A 22052-nucleotide genomic window follows, 5' to 3' on the forward strand; every position below is an offset into this window, starting at 1 on the left:
TCACCAAGGTGGTTGCCTTAGGTCAACCATGGCGGTTGTGCTATAGTGACCGCCATGGTTAACCTATTAACCAAGGCGGTTTCCAGGCCGGCAGCCCGGCCAAGATTAACCGAGGCAGGCCACCAGCCCGCCCGCCTCTGTGGCCCAAAACAAAAGGTCTCGTAAAAGATTTTGTGCAGTAGCGTAGACTTTTGGGAAGGTTGAAGTAGCAAAGGCCAGAATTTGAACAGCAGCTAACTATCGAATCAGGTAAGAACAGATCCAATCCCTTGCTGGATCCATCGATGGAGTACAGGAATGCGCATGGAATGAGCCGATGATCAAGAGTATCTGATACCAATTTGTTAGATTTACTTGGGAAGGAAGAAGAAGCAGAGGCCAGGCAGAGAGGAAAGTTTTAGCATGACACTGACAGAGTTCTGCAGAGTATAGAGTTTTCAGGGTTTGGATACAAAACTACATGAGCCTTTCCACTCTCCTCTCCTTCCTGCTTATACTCAAATACATCAACCATTGTGGGCTGGTAACTCTTGTCTTGGGCCATCGGCCACTTGTGGCCCATGATGGGAGCGTTGGCACCTCACCATCTTTACTTGCCCGATCATCAACAATTGGGGAGGCATTGCTGACAACATGCTCTTATCAGTTTTGGAACGTACATTTTCTTGCCAATTAAAAAATAACAGCAGTTTCAATCATGAAGCAGTTTGACTCTTTGAGAAAGTCTCTAGTGTATCGAGAATTCAAAAAATTAAATGATAGAGACCAAAGCCGTGGGCACTAGAGACATCGATTGTTTGGGTGTCAGAGCCAGAAATCAAACTAGCTAGAAGTAGTCGAACACTGCGATTCCAGCACTCAACCACCATCTTTCCTTGACATGTGGACACTTCAATAATTTTTTAATTCACCATGTGACCCGTACACACAAGTGCACCCAAACCATAAAAAACGAACCGAACTCTGCTCATTGGTTCCATGTTGATACCACAATGGTCCTGCCCTAGGTTGCCAGATTGAGCAGCAGAGCTAATGCCTGCGCTCGCTAGCTACATCCACTCAACGAACGCTGACGCAACAGTAGTGTCCACACTCTACAGCAGCTGGATTGGCCACTAGCCATATGGCGTCGACTGGATAAGCATTCTTCAACTCCTAATCTCTGTAACTATAGCCTCTTTTAAGGCCAACTGTGATAGGCCTACTAGAGGCTAGGATATCAACAAACCATTGGCACCATGGGTAAAATAGCTGCACCAGATATACATGATGCGGAGTGACAGCCCCAGGGACGACATTACCAAGCATGCCCGATGTCTCAAATTCCCATGCCTCATGCATGTTTTTTCTTCTTTTCCAGTTCTCTCTGGTCATTTTATTTGTTAATGCTAACAAAATAATATGTTTCCTAAAAGGAGAGGAGCTATCAGGTTGTGTGTGGCGTGATTCAGATATGAAGTACATGCAAGTGTGTGGCGTCATATTTATACTACCATCAGTATGGGTTTCATTGATTTGTAGGCACCTAATTCGTGCCGAATTCAATGAGATATTTTTCTGGTGGTTGAAAAAAATGGGTTGTCCGTCGAGAGTACTCGGTGGTAAAAAAAATAGCAGTCACTTAGTGAAAAGTATTGATTGGGTTATAGAAAAACAAGAGGCACATAGTGAAAAGTATCGAACAGATGGGGATAGTACAATATACAAATATTACTGTATTTATTTTGGTTTACAAAAAATGTGAATTGGTTTGTTTTTATGTTATTGAGCTACAGACCACCATCTTGTGGCTCTGTGTCCATTATTGTCTACTTCGTCTTTCTTGGAGCAGTTTGAGCAGTCATGTTTGCTTACACCCCTGAGAGCCTAGGCACAAGCAGGCAACCCTAGGCACATGATTTCGTTAATCTTGGATCAAGATCACTGCCTGGATGAGCATCATGCAACATCCAAACAAAGATAAGGAAAACAGGCTGAATCCTCCCCCACCTTTCTCCCCTTGTCCTCCCACAATGACAATTCGTGTCCACCGCCACTCAGCTCAATTGATTAGCAATTGGCTCACGCCACCAAGCCCATATGCCCTGTGTTGGCTCGGGTTTCCACGACGACACAGGTGTAGCACCAGCCCGGCCGGTGGTGAAGTACGTTAGATGAAGTCTGATGTGTTGACAATTCTTCTGCATATGAGTACGAAATAGGTCATTTCACAGTTTTGTTTGCAAAATTGCTGCTGCAATATAATGCTCAGTTGCAATCAATCACAGATGGGAGCTAGCTTTTACCATACTAAAACATTTTACTTTCACAGGAGCAATACAATGCTTCATAACAAACTTTCAAATGGGAGCTTTTGCACTTATTGCATTTACCATGTTGAGTTCAGTAAACGATATTTCGTCTATGCTTCACCAAATGTGTTCTTACCTGCAATCAGTTAAATGAACTAAAATCCTCATTCAGAATGCACCCTTAGGCATGCACACTGATAAGTCACTTAAGATTGTATACAGTTACTACCACACTGGCAGAAGAGGAAGTACCACATCATTTCTGGCAACACAGGTTAGAAAAATGAGATTCATGGAGACATTACTATAAGCAAGGAAACAGAGTGCCAAATCATGAAAATTTCTAGTCTAGACTCTATGTGTTGACAACATTTTGTGAACCTTTCCTAGGCGACCAAAGTCGGTATATCAGACTTCAGCTACCTAAAATGAATCTTGCCATACTTTTATGTCACTAGTGAATAGGTTTTGTAGAAAGAAGTGTTGGCACAACAACAATGAATTAGCAAGAGCTAAATTTACTCAATACTATCTATCTTAGAATGTGCCGATGTGTAAATGAACTAAGCATGCTTGTGCTTTTTGGAACCTACATGGTCTTGCTAGTTTCAAATGTCACGTGGTGGTAAGCTGATTGCAACACTACTATATATGCAATCTCCGTGTTCTAAAATAAAGGTAGGCCTTGTTTGGATGTAGTTGGATTCACATCAATCCACATATGTTAATTGGAGTGGAATTTGAACTAAATTTCACCCCAATCCACACCAACACACATGGATTGAAGTGAATCTGACAACATCCAAACAAGGCCGTAGTTTATTTTTTTCCACGTGATTTGTCCACAATCTTTGTACGTGATTCCTTTTGGTTTGTTCTGAATGTGCTTATATAGAGTTCAAAACCAAACATTCTCATTCTGTTTGAACATATATATGTCAAATGTTCTGTCCATTTCATGTAGCATAAAAGCTGACAGCCTTACTAGTTCCTAACATGTAACACCTATCAAGTAAACAAATTCATCAAGTTGCTGGGAGAGAACTGAAAAGCCCAATGCTGTTTTGCTGGGCTAGGATGCTTGGCCGTCTCATCCATTTTCCATGGGGTGCATGGTGCCAGATCTCTTGTGCAATTGAGTTTAGTGTGTTTATGGGTAATGGACAGCTTTAAGATCAGATGAAACTGCTACCACATCGCTATCGGTAGAAGCCGGATACATAGCTTCCGAGGTAGAAGCAGCAGGATAGATAGAACTTGGGAAGAATCAGATAGGCACAAAGATGTGAACGAATAATAATATGACCAGAGTGGAGCTAACACTAATATGTACTCACTAAAAGGATTGGAGCTAGCTATCAAGGATTCAAAGGTCATGTGTGGCTTGTTCAGAGACAGGAAGTGGCGCTATATTTATATCCGTATATATGGGTTTATTGTTTTGGTAGGTGCGTAATTAATCCATCTGCTCTGTTTCGTGACATAACTTTTGAACACATATATGTGGACTTGAGGATCACTATTACTGTAGACAATTTCAGAGGTGGTCGTAACAATTCACAACGTCACTACTAAGAACTGAGAGTTTATCTGGTTTGCATTGCAGGCTTGACTACTAGCAAAGAGTCCCAACCGACTAGAGGGCTCTACGTGCTAATATATTCGGACAGCCCAAAGGAGAGGGCTAAACATTTTAAGTAAATAAATTTATTTTTTCATATATATTTATATATATATTCAAATTCAACCAATATACTGGACTCATGTATACATTATACTAACCATGGGAATTAACATATTATCTTACTATTACTAATTAGAGGCCTCATCGGAGGCACCATGTTAATTCTCACTAAATGCGCTAGGAAAAAAGATAAATCCTATAAATTCTCAAAATAATCATAAACATCTGGCCTGTCATCATCAACGGCATTAGCCATTGGATCTATTGTATTTTATTAAAAAATTATTCTCAAAAAAAGTATTTTATTAAAAAATTACCCACCACTACCAATATAAAAAAATACATAATGTGTCCCCCTAATTTTGCTTTTAAATTACCCACCTCTACCATTTCAAAAGAATTCAAAATAACCCCCTATATTTGTATATAAATTACCCACATATGATATTATGAAAAGTAATTCCAAATAACCCGTAACTTTACATTCAAATTACCCACATTGGCCATTATGAAACATAATTTAATAAATCCCTAACATTGCGTCTAAATTACCAAGCTTTGTCATTATGAAAGATAATTTAAAATAATCCTCTAACTTTGTAACTAAACTACCTACTACTGATTTTATAAATTATCCACCTTTATAATACAAAGTAATATTCTAAGTTTGCATTTAACCTATCCATATATGTCATCGTGAAAGATAATATAAGGTATCACCTTTACTTTTTTATGTACCTTAGCCATTATAAATTAAAAAAAACTCTAAAATCTACACATGAATAGTAATGTATGTTGATAAAAAAATAAATCAATACCATAAAGTACAATATATATATACATATATAAATTAATTATAGACTTCTATAATCATGAAATAAAATAACTATAATGTTATGTTCCACCATGTATATCAAATAAAATGTATACATTAGGATAAATATTTATTTTAATATGTTATGAAATATGAAAAATTTTCACTTAACAAACTAGGTAGCAATAACATTCCATATTAATACTCCATGATAATAAATTTCATAAGTTATATATATTTGGAGATATTATAAATTTAATTTTATGTACTCTATGATATATAAATAATTTTAGACACATATAATCCTATGATATAATAAATTCAACATGTTTAGTGTAAGGACCCAAGCCAAGTTTCACCTTATATGGAAAACAATACTACTAGAATATAGACTCTATGGACAAAAGACAATTTTTGAATAAAAGATAAAGAATACTAGAAATACATAATTCAGTTTTCATCTAATTTATTAGAAAAATTAAATTCCCCGCAAATCGGCATCTAAATTATCAACATCTCCTATTTGCAAAAAAAATGTTTAGATAATAGATAGAGTGTGTTTATGTTTATACATGACCCCACCTTTATCAATATTAGTACAACAAGATTTGATTAAAGTAAATATATGCATCGTGCCAATATGCGTAAGCAATTAAATACATATGTTATGTTTCATCAAATAAAAAAATTCTTAATAACTCCTAACTAATGATACTAACAAATTATTTAAAACCATATTAGTAACCATAATATACAATTTATATAGATTGTTATTTTAGATGTATTTATCTATTTTAACTAAGTAATTGATATTTCTATGTTGATAGTATAACCATATGTCACACCCGGCCCAATTTAAAATTTGGCCCATGCTGGCCCATGTGCATATTGTGAGATAATTATGGAGGATTTAGTCTCACCTTGATGTTTAAGGATGGGTTAGACCAACATATAAGGCTTCTAGAGTCCATCTTATTATCTTCGGGTTAATCTTTTTACGCGAAGCGAGGACGAAAGCGTAAGTAAGATGGTGGTTTGAGCCGTTTGGACTCTTGGGGCGTTACAAATGGTATTAGAGCCGACCTTCGTGGCCACGGGCGCGTGCGGGTTAGGTGCGCGGACATATGGGGTTCATTATGCATGTAGGCCCTGCGGGGTGCACGACGTGGCACATGTGCCGGCATTGGACGTACGGTCGCATGTGCTAAGAGGGAACATTCCTGATCATCGTTTGCCTAGTTGTGGGTATGTTAGGCCGACGAGGACGTCGGGTCCTTTTAGGAGGTGTATGTCACACCTGGCCCCCAATTTGGAATTTGGCCCCAATTTAGAATTTGGCCCATGATGGCCCATGTGCATATTGTGAGATAATTGTGGAGGATTTAATCCCACCTTGGTTGTTAAGGGTGGGGTTAGACCAACATATAAGGCGTCTACAGTCCATCCCACCATCCTCGGGTTAATCCATTTACGCGAAGCGAGGACAAAAGCGTAAGTGGGATGGTGGTAGGTGTGGTTCGCTCAGCGTGCAAATACAATTCCTTGATAGTAAAATTCAATCATCTTGAGAAGTATGGGAGACTGGTGCCTATATTGTTCTGGTTCAATCATCTTGAGAAGTATGGGAGACTGGTGGCCTGGTGGCTATATTGTTCTGGTTCTTTAAATTTAAAAATGCTTTAGATTTAGAAGAGTAAAGGCCGATCATTATAAAGTTTAAGTATTAGAATTCTCTTGACATTAGCACTACTACCCTAGTTCGAGATCTCACGTCAAGCTCTAAGATTTATCTTAAGTGATAAGCTGCATGTTTCAAATAATCGCTTATGCTATTGTAGTACTTAAGAACATAATCTATCTATGATAAAAAATTATTATTTTAAAGTGCAAAAAGGATAGTTAATGAAATACATGATAAGCACAAGAGTTTCAACTTAACATGAGAGAAAAAGTCCATAGCAATAGGTAAGAATAAAATTTGAAAAAAAATTTTATAGATTCATAACTTCATAAGATAGATGAACTTAAACGTGATATAACAAAAGCAACCATGATTATTGGTAAGGTTTGTAAATTAATTTCATATTAAAATATATAGAGGTGTCATGCAAAGAAAAATATGAAGAATTTGGATAAAAATATATAGATTAGTTTCCTTGAAGAAATAATAATTAATAAGTTTATGATCGTTATAGATAGACTACATAGTATCTATTTTTTCTACTATATATGTTAGAAAATAAACAAAGGAAAACATACAATTTAACATAAGTAATTCTTATTTAGTCACATGTACACTTCCTCCATTCAAAATTATAAGATGTTTAAAATTTTCTAAATACATAACTTTTGATACACGTAGATGTACACAGTCTAGATACATAAAAATAATATAATAGAAAACCAAAATGTCTTATAATTTTAAAAGAAAGGATTATTAAACAGTACCTAATACTTATTTCTCCTCAAATTATAGCTCGTGCGAGAGCACGGGTTGATGGACTAGTTATATGAATTCAGTTATGACCCTCTTATAAGTTATGACCCTCTGCGCCATAAAAGCAAGTATTATAGTGGGCTGTAAGCTGGCTAAATGCTGAGGTGGAGGAGAGAAGAGAAGCAGGGCTGTAAGTTTACAGCCAGCTTAGGCACAGTAACCAAGAAACTTTGTGAGAGAGATAAGTGGGTCATGTATTAATAGTGAATAACTAACTATTGTACAGTGGGCTGGGAGAAGACTGCAACGAATCATACAGCAAGCAAGTGGGCTGCATTATTAACTTGCTCTAAACACACGTGTGCCACTTCTACTAGTGGTTGAAAAGGTGAGCGATGTGCATGTTGGCATACCTATTAGCATGACACAGATTGGATTCAACGCTGCTAGCTTTTAGCTGCATACTATTATCAGCATGATCCAAACAACGCCTGCTAATTTTTAACCTTACCTGTTTATAGTACTTGAAATGCCACTGCTACTGAGCATAGGATCCCTACTGAGCCTATCGCTACCCGACATAGATGTATATGAAGGGACATGGCGCAAGCGTGGGCGTGGTCATTGCTGCAGCTAGCATTCAGAAGTGGATGTGTGTTCGGCACTATGATCGAAGCGGAGGACATTAGTGGTGAGATCGATCAAGAAGCTGCTGCGGCAGCCACACTGATGAAGGAGCTCGCTAGATGTGTTTGTGATCTCTGGTCAAACACCTTTTAGCACGAGGTCAGAGAAGCCATCTGGTACCACCGTTGTATGGACGGTGCCGTCCAGAGAGATCAAAATGTGCCTCTTTCCCCATGTCTCAAATTCCCATGCCTCATGTTTTTTCTTCTTTTCCAGTTCTCTCTCTCATCGTCTTATTATTTGTTCATGCTAACACATGGGCTGTTAATTTGGATCGTGCCTCCCAGGCACATAGTCGCCCAGGCAAGGCTCCCAGGTGTCCAATTTCGGACGCCTAGGGCCAGCATCGGCGGACATGTGCCTGCGAGGGCGTCATCCAAATGAGATATGTCTGCTAAAAGAAGAGGTGCCACATATCAAGTCGTGTGTGGAGTGGCAGACGCAGGTATAGGATCAGCAAGTGTGTGGTGCCATATTTATGCTGGCATCCCTATAGGTTTTATTGATTGGTAGGTAACTAATTTGAGCCTAATTAATTTATGACAATTTTTGTGGTCGTTGGGAAAGATATTGGATGTCCATCTAGAGAGATTGAATGATAAAAATACAGTATTCCCTCCATATAGGATTTAGAGGTCGTTTTGGATAAGGTTTGGATCAAACATTAGGAATATAAATCATCAATAACTTTTAAATTGTTGAGTTTGTAAATGCGAAAATTATATGAATAGATTTGCTTTGAAAAATACTTTTATAAAAGTATACATATATCATTTTTTCCTAAACATTTTTATAAAAATAAGAGGTCAAAGTTGTGTTTTAGAGACCGTGTCGCTGTCATAAATGACTTCTAAATTCTATACGGAGGGAGTAGGTACTTATTGAAAGTACTTTAATCAAACAGGTGGGGATACAATATTACTAAGGGCACTCACAATGCAGACTCTATCATGGAGTCTAAAGTTATTTATTACCTCGAATAATGTGGACTTGGAGTCTAAATAAGACTTGAAGTCTTATTTTTTCTACCTCTTTCTTCAATAAATATGCTGCCACATCAGCAAAATATCATAAATAATATGTAATTAATTGTCTTGGACTCTGTGATAAAGTCTTGCATTGGGAGTGCTCTTAGGGCACTCACAATGCAGACTCTATCATAGAGTCTAAAGTTATTTATTACCTTGAACAATGTGGACTTGGAGTCTAAATAAGACTTGGAGTCTTATTTTTCTACCTCTTTCTTCAATAAATATGCTGCCACATCAGCAAAATATCATAAATAATATGTAATTAATTGTCTTGGACTCTGTGATAGAGTCTTGCATTGTGAGTGCCCTTAAATAGCAAAAGCATCTTCTAAATAGTCGCAGGCTATTGGCACGAATCCTGCTTCTTTCTCTTTCTTAGTGATCAGTGTCTTTGTAAACAGCAAGGGCGTCTTCTAAATACCAGACAAATGCCTAGTGTTTTCTATTTGTGTCAATGCCATATATTTAATCCTTATTTCATTCTTGTTTGTACTATATTCCAATTTGTTTTTTCTATAGAAGGTCAGCCATCCCTGTTTGTCATGGTCGTAAGAGGTGCCCATTCCCTCGTAGGAATGGAACAGTTGGGTTTATCATATTCGAGAAATACCTTATTGCTCACTTGCTCAGTGCCAATGACAACAAGTAAGACCACTCTATGGGAGACAAAGAAACATTATGATGGTCGCTACATCTGAATACCATTTCATGTCAACCATTAATTATAATAATGGTATGATCTTTTAGTGATAATCAGGGAGTGTTCTCGTCATCATCTTTTTTCAAGAAGGGACAACAATTACTATTCCATACCTCAAATTGATGACCAGCTCAACTTTATTGATTCAGTGTTTCATAAGAGCAAATCACATTCCTTCACCATGCATCATTGTCTACAAAGCTATATACTCAATCCTTATTTCATTCTTGTTTGTATATTCCAATTTGCTTTGTCTATGACTCAGCCATCCCTGTTGTTTACCGTGGTTGTAAGAGGTCAGCAGCAGTATCTGATCTATCTTTTGAGACTTGTGCTGCTGAACATGCTGCTGCTTGTGGACATACCTAGATACTTGCATAGTTACAGTGCCCTCTAAGCTCACTATAGAGTTGATGCTATGGGTTTACTCCACCCCAGGATGTGATGGTTTTCAAAAATAGATCGCCAATGTACAAGACTGAATGCTTTAGAAAAAAATAGTGAGAAAGCGCAATCAATCTTAGGTCTCGGAGATCTCTGCAGGACATTTGAAATCAGTGGTTAAAAACTGTGATGTTTATGTACTTCAGGTTAGGGGCTAGGACTAACATGATTAGTCCTGGCTAGGTTCATTCCTTGGTTTTCTATTTCAGGTTTTCCTAGTCTTTTGAGGCAAGGAGATTGTTGTATGGGACGTTATTTCTCTCTTAAATACAAAGATATGCAAATCTCTTACGTGTTCAAGAAAACAAAAAACATGGCTACAAGAATGCAGAAGAGTAAAAATATATGGTTCAAACTGCAGAGGCAGTATTTGCAATTAATGAAGCAGAAAACATTGCTCATACACCTCCAGATGCCTGTATTCATATATGTACATTAAATTTTCTTGTACTCAGCAGCTGAAGTCCAGTACACATGATATTTCATTGCTGTTTCCACAACTCAATTACAGATTTTATCTCAACATTCGGACAGCACCTTAATGGCTACAGCCTACTGCTAACTTAGCTCTATTTTGCAGAGGCTTACAAGAGTGAACTGCAGGAAACTCTAGAGAAAGCAATGTGTTCGTAGAAAAAAATTGAACCAGGAGCAGACGGTACACCCACCATCACACGCTATCATTTGAAGGCAGCAAACTGTTGCACTTGCATTGTACGCAGAATTTATATTAAGATCGCATACAGTTGTACTCCAGGAGAGCCTTTACTAGGGCCCTTAAATTTTGGGTGGGCACCTAAATCCTTCCCTGAGCCCTCATTCCTGGGGGCTCAGCTTGAGGACCCCATTCCTGAGTTGAAGAGTTGAGTTGATGCAGAGCATTCAGAAGATCTGTCCATCAGGCACTGGTAGTTTCTCGCTCGGCACCTCAAACACAGCCCGCCTGACCTCCTCCTCTGAGATTTAGTCGTCTAGATGTTGTAAGTTGTGTAGCTATATGTCGAAAATGTCCCATTTGATGGTTGCCACTCTTGGCAGTGTTGTTGCAAAGAGTTCAGAATAGTAACTGAAAAGGATTTTAGCTTTATCTTGATCTGCTGTAGCTATGTGTTCCTGATATTTGAGCATCAGGATGAAGTTTTTCCTTTGCCGCCCATTTGCTTTCAAGTGGAATCCCCCAGATGTATTCCAACTAGTCTTGATCTTCGTCTCAACTTCATTCGCGAACCGCTGTGAACCCGACCACTCTTTTCTTAGCTACTCTGCATAGCGTCAGCTCTTTCGTTGTTAGTTGGTGATGTTCCTTTGCGTGATCTAATCTGAGAATGATTTTCGTTTGCTATGTCAGCCTATTGTTTCTGCAATCTGACCTGTTTCCTGCTCCATTTTCATAGCGCCCTAGCTGTACATGAAAGCTTGATATGTAGTGCTCAGATCTTGTCACCCAAATGGACATGCCAAGACAATCCTTCCTCAACAGCTTGATTGAAGCCTGGCAGCCTCGTCCAAAACAATTCAAATTCGAATGATGTAAAGGTGAGCATGTGAAGGAGCATCGGACAGTGATCTTACATGGAGCTGCTGATTCCCTTCCCTGGACATAGCAGTTTGAATTTGTGATCTCCCAATCTCTGTTGCAGAAAATGAATCTATCTGAAAATGAAATCTCACTTCTCCATGTAAAACATCGGCTATGTAGGTATAATTGTTTTAATTCAAGGTCATCCAGCACTGATTTGAATCGATTCATCAGAGTGCGATTGGTGTTTCAGTTGTTCTTGTTGCTGGCCTTATAGATTAGGTTGAAATCCCCACGTAACAACCAACTTGGCTGCACCATTGGTTGGAGATATTTAAGGATGGGGATGGTGCTCTAAATGGATATCCGCGGTTCTTCTCTAGTCTAATTTAATGAACTAAATTGACAATTCCTTTCCTCAATTTTTTCATTTAGTTCATTAAGTTACACGAAAGAAGAACTGCGGGTATTCATTTGAAACACCACCCCCATCTTTAGAGATATTTGATCTCATCCATGAACAGCATCTTCTCCGGATCTCCTTGCGGCTCATATACTCCTGTTAATGTCCAGCTTGGATTGTCTGATCTGTTTTTGATTGTCACTGAGACCGAGCGGTGAGAGAGAGTTCAGCATCTTGATGAGAAAGAAGTTCACTGAACAGGCAACAATTGTGACCCATCTTGTGTGTTCAGCGGGAAGTGCTGCATATGCTCCCACAACCTGTGGTCTGATTGTTTCTGTAATAAAACAATCGTCCTTGTCAATATTAGAACATTTTTGGTGCATCCTCTGGTAACGTAAATGGAATGAAATCAATTCATGCGGGTTTCGATGGTGGGATCATTGATTTGCTGACTTTGCTTGGTACCGACGTGGTAACGGCACTATAGGATACCGGCAGCAGCATAATTCAATAAAGGTCGGTGACACACGGGATCAGCGGAGAGTAGAGATTTATCTGATTACGCGACATCTCATTACGGACCGAATCGAACCAAGCACATGTATTGGCATCTAGTCCCGGAAGTATTCTCATTACGTTACGTTTGAGCCCGTGGACAATCAAATTTAGAATGGTGAGTTGTCTTCATTCATCATTAAACATGAGTGCAACATGTTGTGGTCCATAGAACATCCTGGCAGGGACTCCAAACAACTAGCATATGAATTTGTTTACTTACGTGGTAGGTGTTACATGTTAGAAACTCCAAGAATTTGGCACTCCATTCAGCACTATGTTTTCTTGCTTAGTAATGTCTCCAAGGATCTCATTTTGTAGCATGTGTTGCCAGAAATGATATGGTACTTTCTCTTCGGTCACTGTGGTAACTTATAGCTAATCTTAATTGACTCATCAGTACATGATTAAGGATGCATTTCCTAACAAATTAAAGACTCCAATTCATGAAGCTGGGGACGGATGCCAAGATCCTGTCACCAGCTGACTGACGCCCAACCTGACCACCGGGGCTGGCGCTACACCATGTCATCATGGGAACCCTAGCCACACAGGGCACAGGTTTGAGGGAGTGAGCAGCTGCCGATCAACCGAGTTGAGTGGCGGTGAATAGGAACCCTAGCCACACAGGGCACAGGCTTGATGGAGGACAAGAGGGAGAATGGTAGCAGAGAGGAGATCCAACCCAACTTTTTTTTCGTTTTCCCATCCTTAAGGGAAAGACATAGTAGATGATTGATATAGCCACAGGACACCGGTCTCTGTAAATCAACATCACTGTAAACAAGCCAATATATTATTTGGTAAACTAATAAATACAAAAGGAGATATGGACACTGGTCGCACCCTCTTTTATGTTGTCCCCACCTGTTTCATTAAAGTACTTTCAATAAATACCCTATCTATTTTAACCATTCAATCTCTCTTGATGTGCAGCCCATATCTTTTGTAACCACCACAAAAATTCCTAATAAATTATGTGAAAATTAGTTAGCTGCCAGTCAATAAAACCTATAAGGTTACCAATATAAATATGGCACCAGACACTTGCCTGTACAATACTATCTTTACACAAGCCACACACGACATGACAGTGCCTCTCCTTTTAGTGAACACATTAGCGTAGGCAAATAAGTTGATGAGAGAGAACTGGACAAGAATAAAAACATGAGGCATAGGAATTTGAGACATCGGGAAAGAGGTACATTCTGATTTAAAAGAGAGCACTACCACTTCGGATTGTGTAATCCACAGTGCCAATGGTTTATCAACATTCAGCCTCCAGCAGTCTCTCCGGATCACAGTCGGCCTTAAAAGAGCCCAGTTTTATTTGATCGGAAATTTGACAATGGTTCTCCAGTCAGCACCATATGGCCAGTAGTCAATCCGGCTGCTGTACAGTGTGGACACTGCAGTTGCAACGGCACTCCTTAGGTGGAGGACACTGCGAGTGCAGACATTAGCTCTGCTGCTGAAACTGGCAGTACAAGTTGTTCAAACTGTTTCGTGAACAAAACTGCATAGTGCTCTTGTTTCTGAATAATCAGCGCAGAACCGCCTAATACATACATTATTACACATCCATTGGTCCTATTTAATATATCAATACGATTCTTCTCATGTTCCATCTGTCCTGCTGCTTCTCCCTCTGAAGCAATCCTGCTGCTAATGGTAGCGATGTCATAGCAGTTTCATCTGATCCTAAAGCTGTCCACTACCCACACACATGCTAAACGTGGTTGCACAATGCAAGCACCCCAATACCAAGCTGATCTGGGACGAATCAGTCAAGTGTCTCACAGAGCAAGACAATATGAGCTTTTCAGTTCTCTCCCAAACAACTGGTAGACCGAATCTGTTCACTAGTGTGGCACATATTAGCAACTTGTTAGGCAGTCAGTGTTTACAAGCATATACAACTTCAAATGGCCACAACATGCATATGTTCCAAACAGCACGAGCAATTGAGAATGTTTGGTCCCAATCTAGATAAGTACATTCAGAACAGAGCATCAGGAATCACAAACACTACAGAGAACTGATACCTTCCAGTTATGATCAGAATCACAAATTCTCACAAGAACCACAAAGGCCCATTTTTTAAACAAAAAAGTCCCATCTTGCAACAGTCATATTTTAATACCGCATTCAAATAAGCTGTGCACAATTGTGACAAGAAACTTTAGGGTGCAGAGGATTATCCCAATCACTAACTTCTGTAACAAACATTTTATGTGGACAACACGATGACATATTGAGATGCACACTATGCAACCTGTTAGGATTTGAGTACATGTAGTGCCAACAAACAAAAGAGGAAATATGAAACAAATATTCCACAACAGCTTGGATCTTCCTTTCCAAAAACTGCTCCAAGGGTTTAGAGCCCAACCTGTACTACCAAGTCCCTAGTGACAAAGAACTACCATGAACTCCATGAAAGGTGCAGACATCCTCAACACAGATATGTTGCTATATAAACTGATATAACAGTGAGATACGAGTTGCTAGCAGTAATAAGATACCCAGCAGGATTTCACAACACAGATAGTCCTAGCTGATTGTTGCTTTGTCAATGTATCTTTTGGTAGCAGCCATAATTGTATAGGAACTGGCATTGATGCAGGACAAGAGGGAGAATGGTGGCAGAAGATCCAATAATTTTTTTCCCACCCTTTAAGAGCCTGACCTGCTCAAATTGCTCCAAGAATTGGCAAAGCTATAGGACGCTGGTCTGTAAATCTACGCCACCATAAACAGACTGATATAGCCAATTCGATAAACTAATAAATACAATAGTATATCGACACTGGTCGCACCCTTTTAGGGCACTCACAATGCAAGACTCTATCACAGAGTCCAAGACACTTAATTACATATTATTTATGATATTTTGCTGATGTGGCAGCATATTTATTGAAGAAAGAGGTAGAAAAAATAAGACTCCAAGTCTTATTTAGACTCCAAGTCCACATTGTTCGAGGTAATAAATAATTTTAGACTCAATGATAGAGTCTGCATTGTGAGTGCCCTAAGCGCACTCCCAATGCAAGACTTTATCACAGAGTCCAAGACAATTAATTACATATTATTTATGATATTTTGCTGATGTGACAGCATATTTATTGAAGAAAGAGGTAGAAAAAATAAGACTTCAAGTCTTATTTAGACTCCAAGTCCACATTATTCGAGGTAATAAATAACTTTAGACTCCATGATAGAGTCTGCATTGTGAGTGTCCTAAGGCATGCACAATGCAAACTGCAAAGGCTCTTATGGGGATGATGAACGAAAGAGAATAAATGTCATGTCATCAAGAGTTGTGTAAGAGAGTCTCAATTTCCAAAGGAAGCAACATTTTTATAGGCGCTTATAAATAGTGTAAGAGTCAAAACTTCCAAAGGAGACATCATTGCTCTCCCACTGTTGTCCACCGTGGCTGGATTAGGATTATGCAGTAACCGCCAGAAGCAACCAGGCCATATATTAGCGTTGTCCATGGCCTTTGGACACCTCAAGACCTACGATTGGAGTTTACCAAGTGAATTCCGATTGGGAGAGAATGTGAACCAAAAAGACAGTAGCCTGGAGTATATGCCTCGGAGGCATGAAGGTTGGCACTGATCATTTGTGAAATCTACTATCTTGGTGATAAACACCCAAAGTGCCCGATTAGTGCCTTTGCTGTGTGCAAAGACTGCGTTTAAGAAAGAGTGATTTGTGCCAGTGACTTCCTCTACACTGCCACACTGGCAATCAGAGTTTTCCAACCAAATCGGTACTGAGATAGAACGCACGCTTGTGCTGTGTAATGGCCCTTTAGAAACATGCTTACATCTATCCCTACTGTGCCCGTTCACCAAGGAGGTATGGAACCAAATCCTATCCTGGAGCACTTTGACACCCAGCTGGCGTTCGACCAGGACCCCACTTGCTTCAGCACATGGTGGGAGGAGACTGGGCCCAAGGTCACAAAAGAAGAAAGAAAGCGCTTCAATGGTTTGGTGATTTACACATGTTGGAATCTTTGGAAGGGGAGAAGTCAGAGAATATTCAATAACGCCAAGGAATCGTTCTTGCAAGTAGCTTCAAGAATCAAGGGAGACATTGCACAAAGAAAAAGGGCCTTTGAAGGGAGTGACTAGCATTCGCTCTACCCGTGTGCTTCCTAGCCACTGCTTTTTTCCTCTTCTGTTTTTCCCTTCCATTGTTTTGTGACTTGTACATAATTTTTTTAACTCCTACCTCAATTCTGAGGCAGAGCTCCTGCCATTCATTTCAAAAAAAAGAATGCACACTTGTGGAAAAACAAGACACTACTCCACAATATGCCTTCAGCACAAGCATATTGTGGTAAGCTCGAAATTAGCTAAACATGTATGGAGCTTGTAGTGATCATCTGTGAAATCTTATCATCTTATTAGTGAGAAACTCAAAAAAATCCCCCAACAAATTATTGAACCAACATGTTAGATTCCAATATCATGGGATCCTGAGCTCAGCAAAAAACGTACAGAATTTCCAGGCTCGAGCATCTTTGAATGAAGCAAAAAAATATATAGGAGTATACCAACGGCGATGTCACATCCGGCGAAGAACTCGTCGTCGATGTAGATCTGCGGGAAGGTGGGACAACTGGAGTACCCCTTGAGCTCCTGCCAGAGCACCTCGTTGGCGAGCACGTCAAGCGAGCGCGGGATCTGCACGATGGTGTGGAAGAAGCGACACTACGAGTACTTTTGTGCCCTTCATGAACAGCACCACCTTGCTGAACCCCACGACCTTGCCCAGCGCTGCATCAATCTCCGGGCTCAGCACCGTTAGGCACCGCACCAACCGGCCACGCGCCGGGAGTAGGAGCTACGCAGCCCACCCAAGAGCGAGGCGCTGAGCCAGAGCAGGATGTAGGGGGCAAGGAGACTCTTGCGGAGCACGGTGGCGCTAGGAGCGAGACCGGGACAGCGGCCCCGCCAAGAGAAAATTTAAATATTTGCCATCCTTACGGTTGTCACTCCTTCGTATGCTAGTTTTAGAATGGCAATTAAACATTTGCCACTGTGGACAATGCTATATATTTGTCACTTTAAATGACGTGGTAGGCCAACTCGTCGGCCAACATGTGCATACCATGAGAAATGACGCTTGTGCCTGCCTGATCTCTTTCGGCCCATCTCCTCTCTCTCACTTGTCTGTTGTCTCACTTCCATGTGGACCCTGCTTGTCATCATCTACCTCCTGCCAGCTCCCACCTTCTGTCCATGGTGATGACTGATGACAAAGTTGGCCTGGCACAGGGCGGGCATGCGCCAAGTCCAGCTTGCTGGACAACCTACGTGCTTGTCCACGAAGCCAGACTCCAGCCTATTGGACAGCAGCATGTCGCTACTGCTCCACTTCGTCGGTAGCACCTCTCCTCCTAACTCCTAGGATGTGCTAACCCATCAGCTTCCCCTTCGCACGTCGCACGACGATGACGTCTAGAGAAAGGGCTTTGCGCTGGTGCCGTCTTGCTCGTCCATGATGGCAATGGGAGATCCCTTCTCGTGGTTGGAGGCTTGGAGCGTGTCGGCATGTGTACGTACTTGAGTGCATATATTTGCAGGTTCACAGAGCGTGTGTTCTGGTGCTTGGTGCAGTGCTACGCATACTGAATGGCAGCGGCGGCAGCAGCAGCATAGGGGCACGTGGGCGGCCAGTGTGGCGCTAGGACAGTGCCGCAGCGGTAGCAGCGAGCTCCTCGTCCATCTCCATCGGTCTCATGGCAGCGGGCGTCAATCATGGCAACTCGTACTCTTCCTCCATCTGTCCAAGCTTCGCTATCTGCCATGGCTCCTCCTCCTCTTCCATCTCTGGTTACGACAACCTCTGATCTGTCATGGCTACCGATGAGGAGGACAACTCCTCCACACTGCTTGGGCCTGGCCGTGCCATCGCCTAGGGCCAGCCGCGCACGCCTAGTTCTGGTTTCCGGCCAAACTGTCACTTGGGGATGGCCGCGTCGTCACCTAGGACTGGCCCGCACCCCGCTTAGGGCAGGCTGCAATGCCTAGGGCCAGCCGCGTGCCGCTTAGGGCGGGCTATGCAACCTGGGCTAGCCGCGCCGACAAAGGGCTCGATGGATTTTTAGAAACAGATTGGCAAGGCCGACTCGAGGTTGGAGATGAATAGGGTCCATATGACAGGAGAGGATAAAGAGACAAGGGTAAAATGGTTAGACTTTCTCCGTGCTGGTACTATGAGTTAGCATGCTAAATCGTCTAAAGTAGCAAAATATATAGCATTATCTATTGTTTTGATAACAAATATTTAATTATTATTCTAAAACTGGTCTCTATGGAAGTGGCAACCCGAAAAAATAGCAAATATTTAAATTTCCCGCGCCGACATTCTCGCGGCCATCGCGACGTGCCGGCAGCGAGGGGCAAACCAAGCTGGGATGGGACGGAATAATTAATTTTTATTGGGCCGTGGCAACTAATAATTATTTTTCGTGGCCGTGGCCCGACCGGCCCATGGGCCATAGATGGACGTTGGCTTGGGCCGCATTGTTCCCTTCTAAACCGAAAGCCCTAAACCCATCTCCCCCTCGTCTCCACTCCTCTGCTCCTCCCGCGCCGCCGCCGCCGCCGCAGCGACGCGACGACGGGTAATGGCTTCCGCCGCGGTGCTCCGGAGCGCCGGCTCCCGCCGCCTTTTCTCCTACCCCACCCTCCGCGCCGCCGCGATCTCGGGACCCGCAGCGCTACCCGATGCGCCTGCTGTGGCGGCGGCGCCGGCGGTGGCGCCGGCCCAGCCGCCACCGCTGGCCGGGATCCTCTGGGCGAGGTCCATCGCCACCTTCACGCGCACGTGAGTACTCCTTGTCCCAGATCCGTTCCTTGCGCACACACTACTCTGTCGGTTCAGACTCGTGTGATTCGTGATTATCCATTTCAAATGGATTCGTTTGCTTCGTGTGATTCACTTCCCAATCCGGATCAACCTGCGCAGGAATCCCCATGTGAACGTCGGCTCCATTGGGCACATCGGTCACGGCAAATTCACTCTCACTGCTGCTATTACCAAGGTTGGATGCGTTAGTCATTGGTCAATTGGTCATCCTTCAATTATGATGTTTCTTCCACTTCGATTAGGGATACTAATTTTGTTTTCCCTGGATTACTGGGTCGATCAAAACTTGCCACGCTGAATTTGCAGGGAATATTAAGTTTCTAGGGTGACTGTTTACATAGATGTCGGCACTTTTGTTGCAGGGGATATCAACTACAAGGCATTTGCTTGCAGATGATGCTATGGTGCCTATTTCGTCTCCTTTGACTCCTCCACTCGGTGGCAGTGAAGAAACTGACAAAAAGGGGGCCATGGTAAAACGCCTAAAGGTCCAAGCCATAAAAAAGGATATCAAACAGGTAAACAAATACTGCAGAACTTGTTAGTATTTGCTTCTATGAAACAGCTATTAATTTGCTATTTCACTGACAGCATATACATGAATGTGCAAAACATCATAAATTAGCTGTACTGTACTTGGCTGTTCTATGCATGTGTGTTTCTCTTGAATAATTAATTGTGGCTTCGTGAGATCTCAATGCTTTCATAGTACAAATTCCTAAATTGCTTTTGCTGAGTGTTTGTTTCTAGAAGCTGCACTTGGCGCTTAACTTCAGCTCAGTTTGAATTACTAAACACTTGATAATAATACTAAGCATATATGGTGACAGGGGAATGCTGTACAGATTTCATTAACATGTATGTTGGGCATTGTTTTTCTCTGTAATCTATTATCATCAAGAGATGTATGTATCAAATATTTCTGAAGCCTTCTAGCAATTTCAGAGTCCCAAGAAGGTGAATCTTGTAGCAAAGCTGGTTCGAGGTATGCGTGTGGAAGATGCCTTATTGCAGCTGCAAGTGACTGTTAAAAGGGCTGCCAAAACTGTTTACCAGGTCCTTGCTTGTTGAACTTTTGACCACTCAAGTGTTTCCTATGGTAGTGCAAAAATGACCAAAGACATATGTCATCACCATTTCATCTTACAAATTACTGCAGGTGATCCATTCTGCTCGGGCCAATGCAGCTCACAACCATGGATTGGATCCTGATAAGCTCATTGTTGGTAAGAAAGACTTTAACAAAGCAAGCTCCGTCCCCTACATTTGTTATAATCTAATCATTTTCGTGCTGTCCATGAAAACCGCAGAGGAGGCCTTTGTGGGAAAGGGACTTTACCTGAAGAGACTGTCTTACCATGCCAAAGGGAGATGCGGTATAATGGTGCGACCAAGGTGCAGATTGACAGTGGTGGTTAGAGAAGCTACTGCTGAGGAAGAGGCAAAGATTGCCAAGCTCAGGGTGAGCAACTATAAGAAGCTGACCAGAAAGGAGCGGCAGCTTATGCCGCACAGGCTCATCGAGGTTAGCCCAAGGTGGGCTCGCAAGAGGAAAGCAGAGGCTGGTGCTGCAGTATAGTATTAGTTTATGTATGCAGAACCTGCATTCACTGTTTTGCACTCGAAGAGCAAACATGCCATTTCTATTTAGCACAAATACTTGCGCCTCTTGGTGTTGATTCACACAAACAGGTTCCAAATCCACCTGACTTGACTCCTTGGTAATCTTTGTCGCTTGGAGTCTCTAGAAACAGAGGAAATGCTGTGTATTTTAGCGATGTGTTGTAGCGACTAGCACTAGAAATAAACCTCGGAATAGTAAATTTTGGCTCTAAGGTTGGATGTGCATGGGGCACATGCCCTTAAGGGCACAAAAACTACTTCCACAATTCCATTCAATTATTATTGTTTTTGGCTGGTTTCCACAATTCCATTTTGGGTGGTTTCAAGGGCCACTCTAGTTTGTTTCTTTCTCTGTATTTGTGTGAATTGTACCACTCTTGTCTTCTTTGTGAAATGAAAAACGTACTCAACACACTATCAACCAATCTATGCATTGGTATGTGGCTGTTTGATGCAGCTGGGAAGGCAAGGCGCATAGCACCAAGCCGCAGAAGGATCAGCATATTCCTCTTCCATGATGTCTCCCATTCCCACTCTCACATTAGAATTTTACAAATTTTCATCATAGAGAATTGTAGATGAAGGTAGGTTGGCGTCATATGTTTATCAGTGCCCAGTTATATGGTTGTTAATTAGGCATTCAAGTAACTTGTGCCACGTTTCATGATATATAACTCCTGAACACATATGTTGCCTTGAAGATAATAGTACTAGTCCAATGTTGCAGTAACAACAATTCGTCGAATTTGTCCATTCATTAACAATTTGTCCATTCATTAACCAAGTGTTTACAATTTGTATTTGCCTTAACAGCTTGACACCTTCGGGTGCCTTTCCTTTCAAATATATATACAAAAGTGCAAGGAGTTTGTATTAGAAGGAAGGCCTTGTTTAGTTCCAAATTTTTTTTGCAAAATGAACAATGTAGCACTTCCGTTTGTATTTGACAAATATTGTCCAATCATAATAA

The 22052-nt window shown here is 41.3% G+C and overlaps 1 protein-coding gene across 1 annotated transcript; it reads left to right on the plus strand.

The window, feature by feature from the left end:
- On the plus strand, positions 19151–21387 carry LOC8069115. The gene is made up of 6 exons (XM_002459518.2): positions 19151–19417; positions 19559–19634; positions 19822–19977; positions 20405–20515; positions 20619–20685; positions 20770–21387. Exons 1-6 carry the CDS (start codon positions 19218–19220, stop codon positions 21036–21038), a joined length of 879 nt encoding a protein of 292 aa, XP_002459563.2. The 5' UTR covers positions 19151–19217; the 3' UTR covers positions 21039–21387.

The sequence above is a fragment of the Sorghum bicolor genome, chromosome 2, assembly GCF_000003195.3.
Source record: "Sorghum bicolor cultivar BTx623 chromosome 2, Sorghum_bicolor_NCBIv3, whole genome shotgun sequence".
NCBI classification, from domain to species: Eukaryota; Viridiplantae; Streptophyta; class Magnoliopsida; order Poales; family Poaceae; genus Sorghum; species Sorghum bicolor.

Excerpts from the sequence above, each read along its gene's own strand:
- LOC8069115 (XM_002459518.2), top strand. The coding sequence starts at position 19,218 with ATGGCTTCCGCCGCGGTGCTCCGGAGCGCCGGCTCCCGCCGCCTTTTC. Across the intron at positions 19,418-19,558 it reads ATCGCCACCTTCACGCGCAC|GAATCCCCATGTGAACGTCG; the intron begins GTGAGTACTCCT and ends CAACCTGCGCAG. Across the intron at positions 20,516-20,618 it reads CTGCCAAAACTGTTTACCAG|GTGATCCATTCTGCTCGGGC; the intron begins GTCCTTGCTTGT and ends AAATTACTGCAG.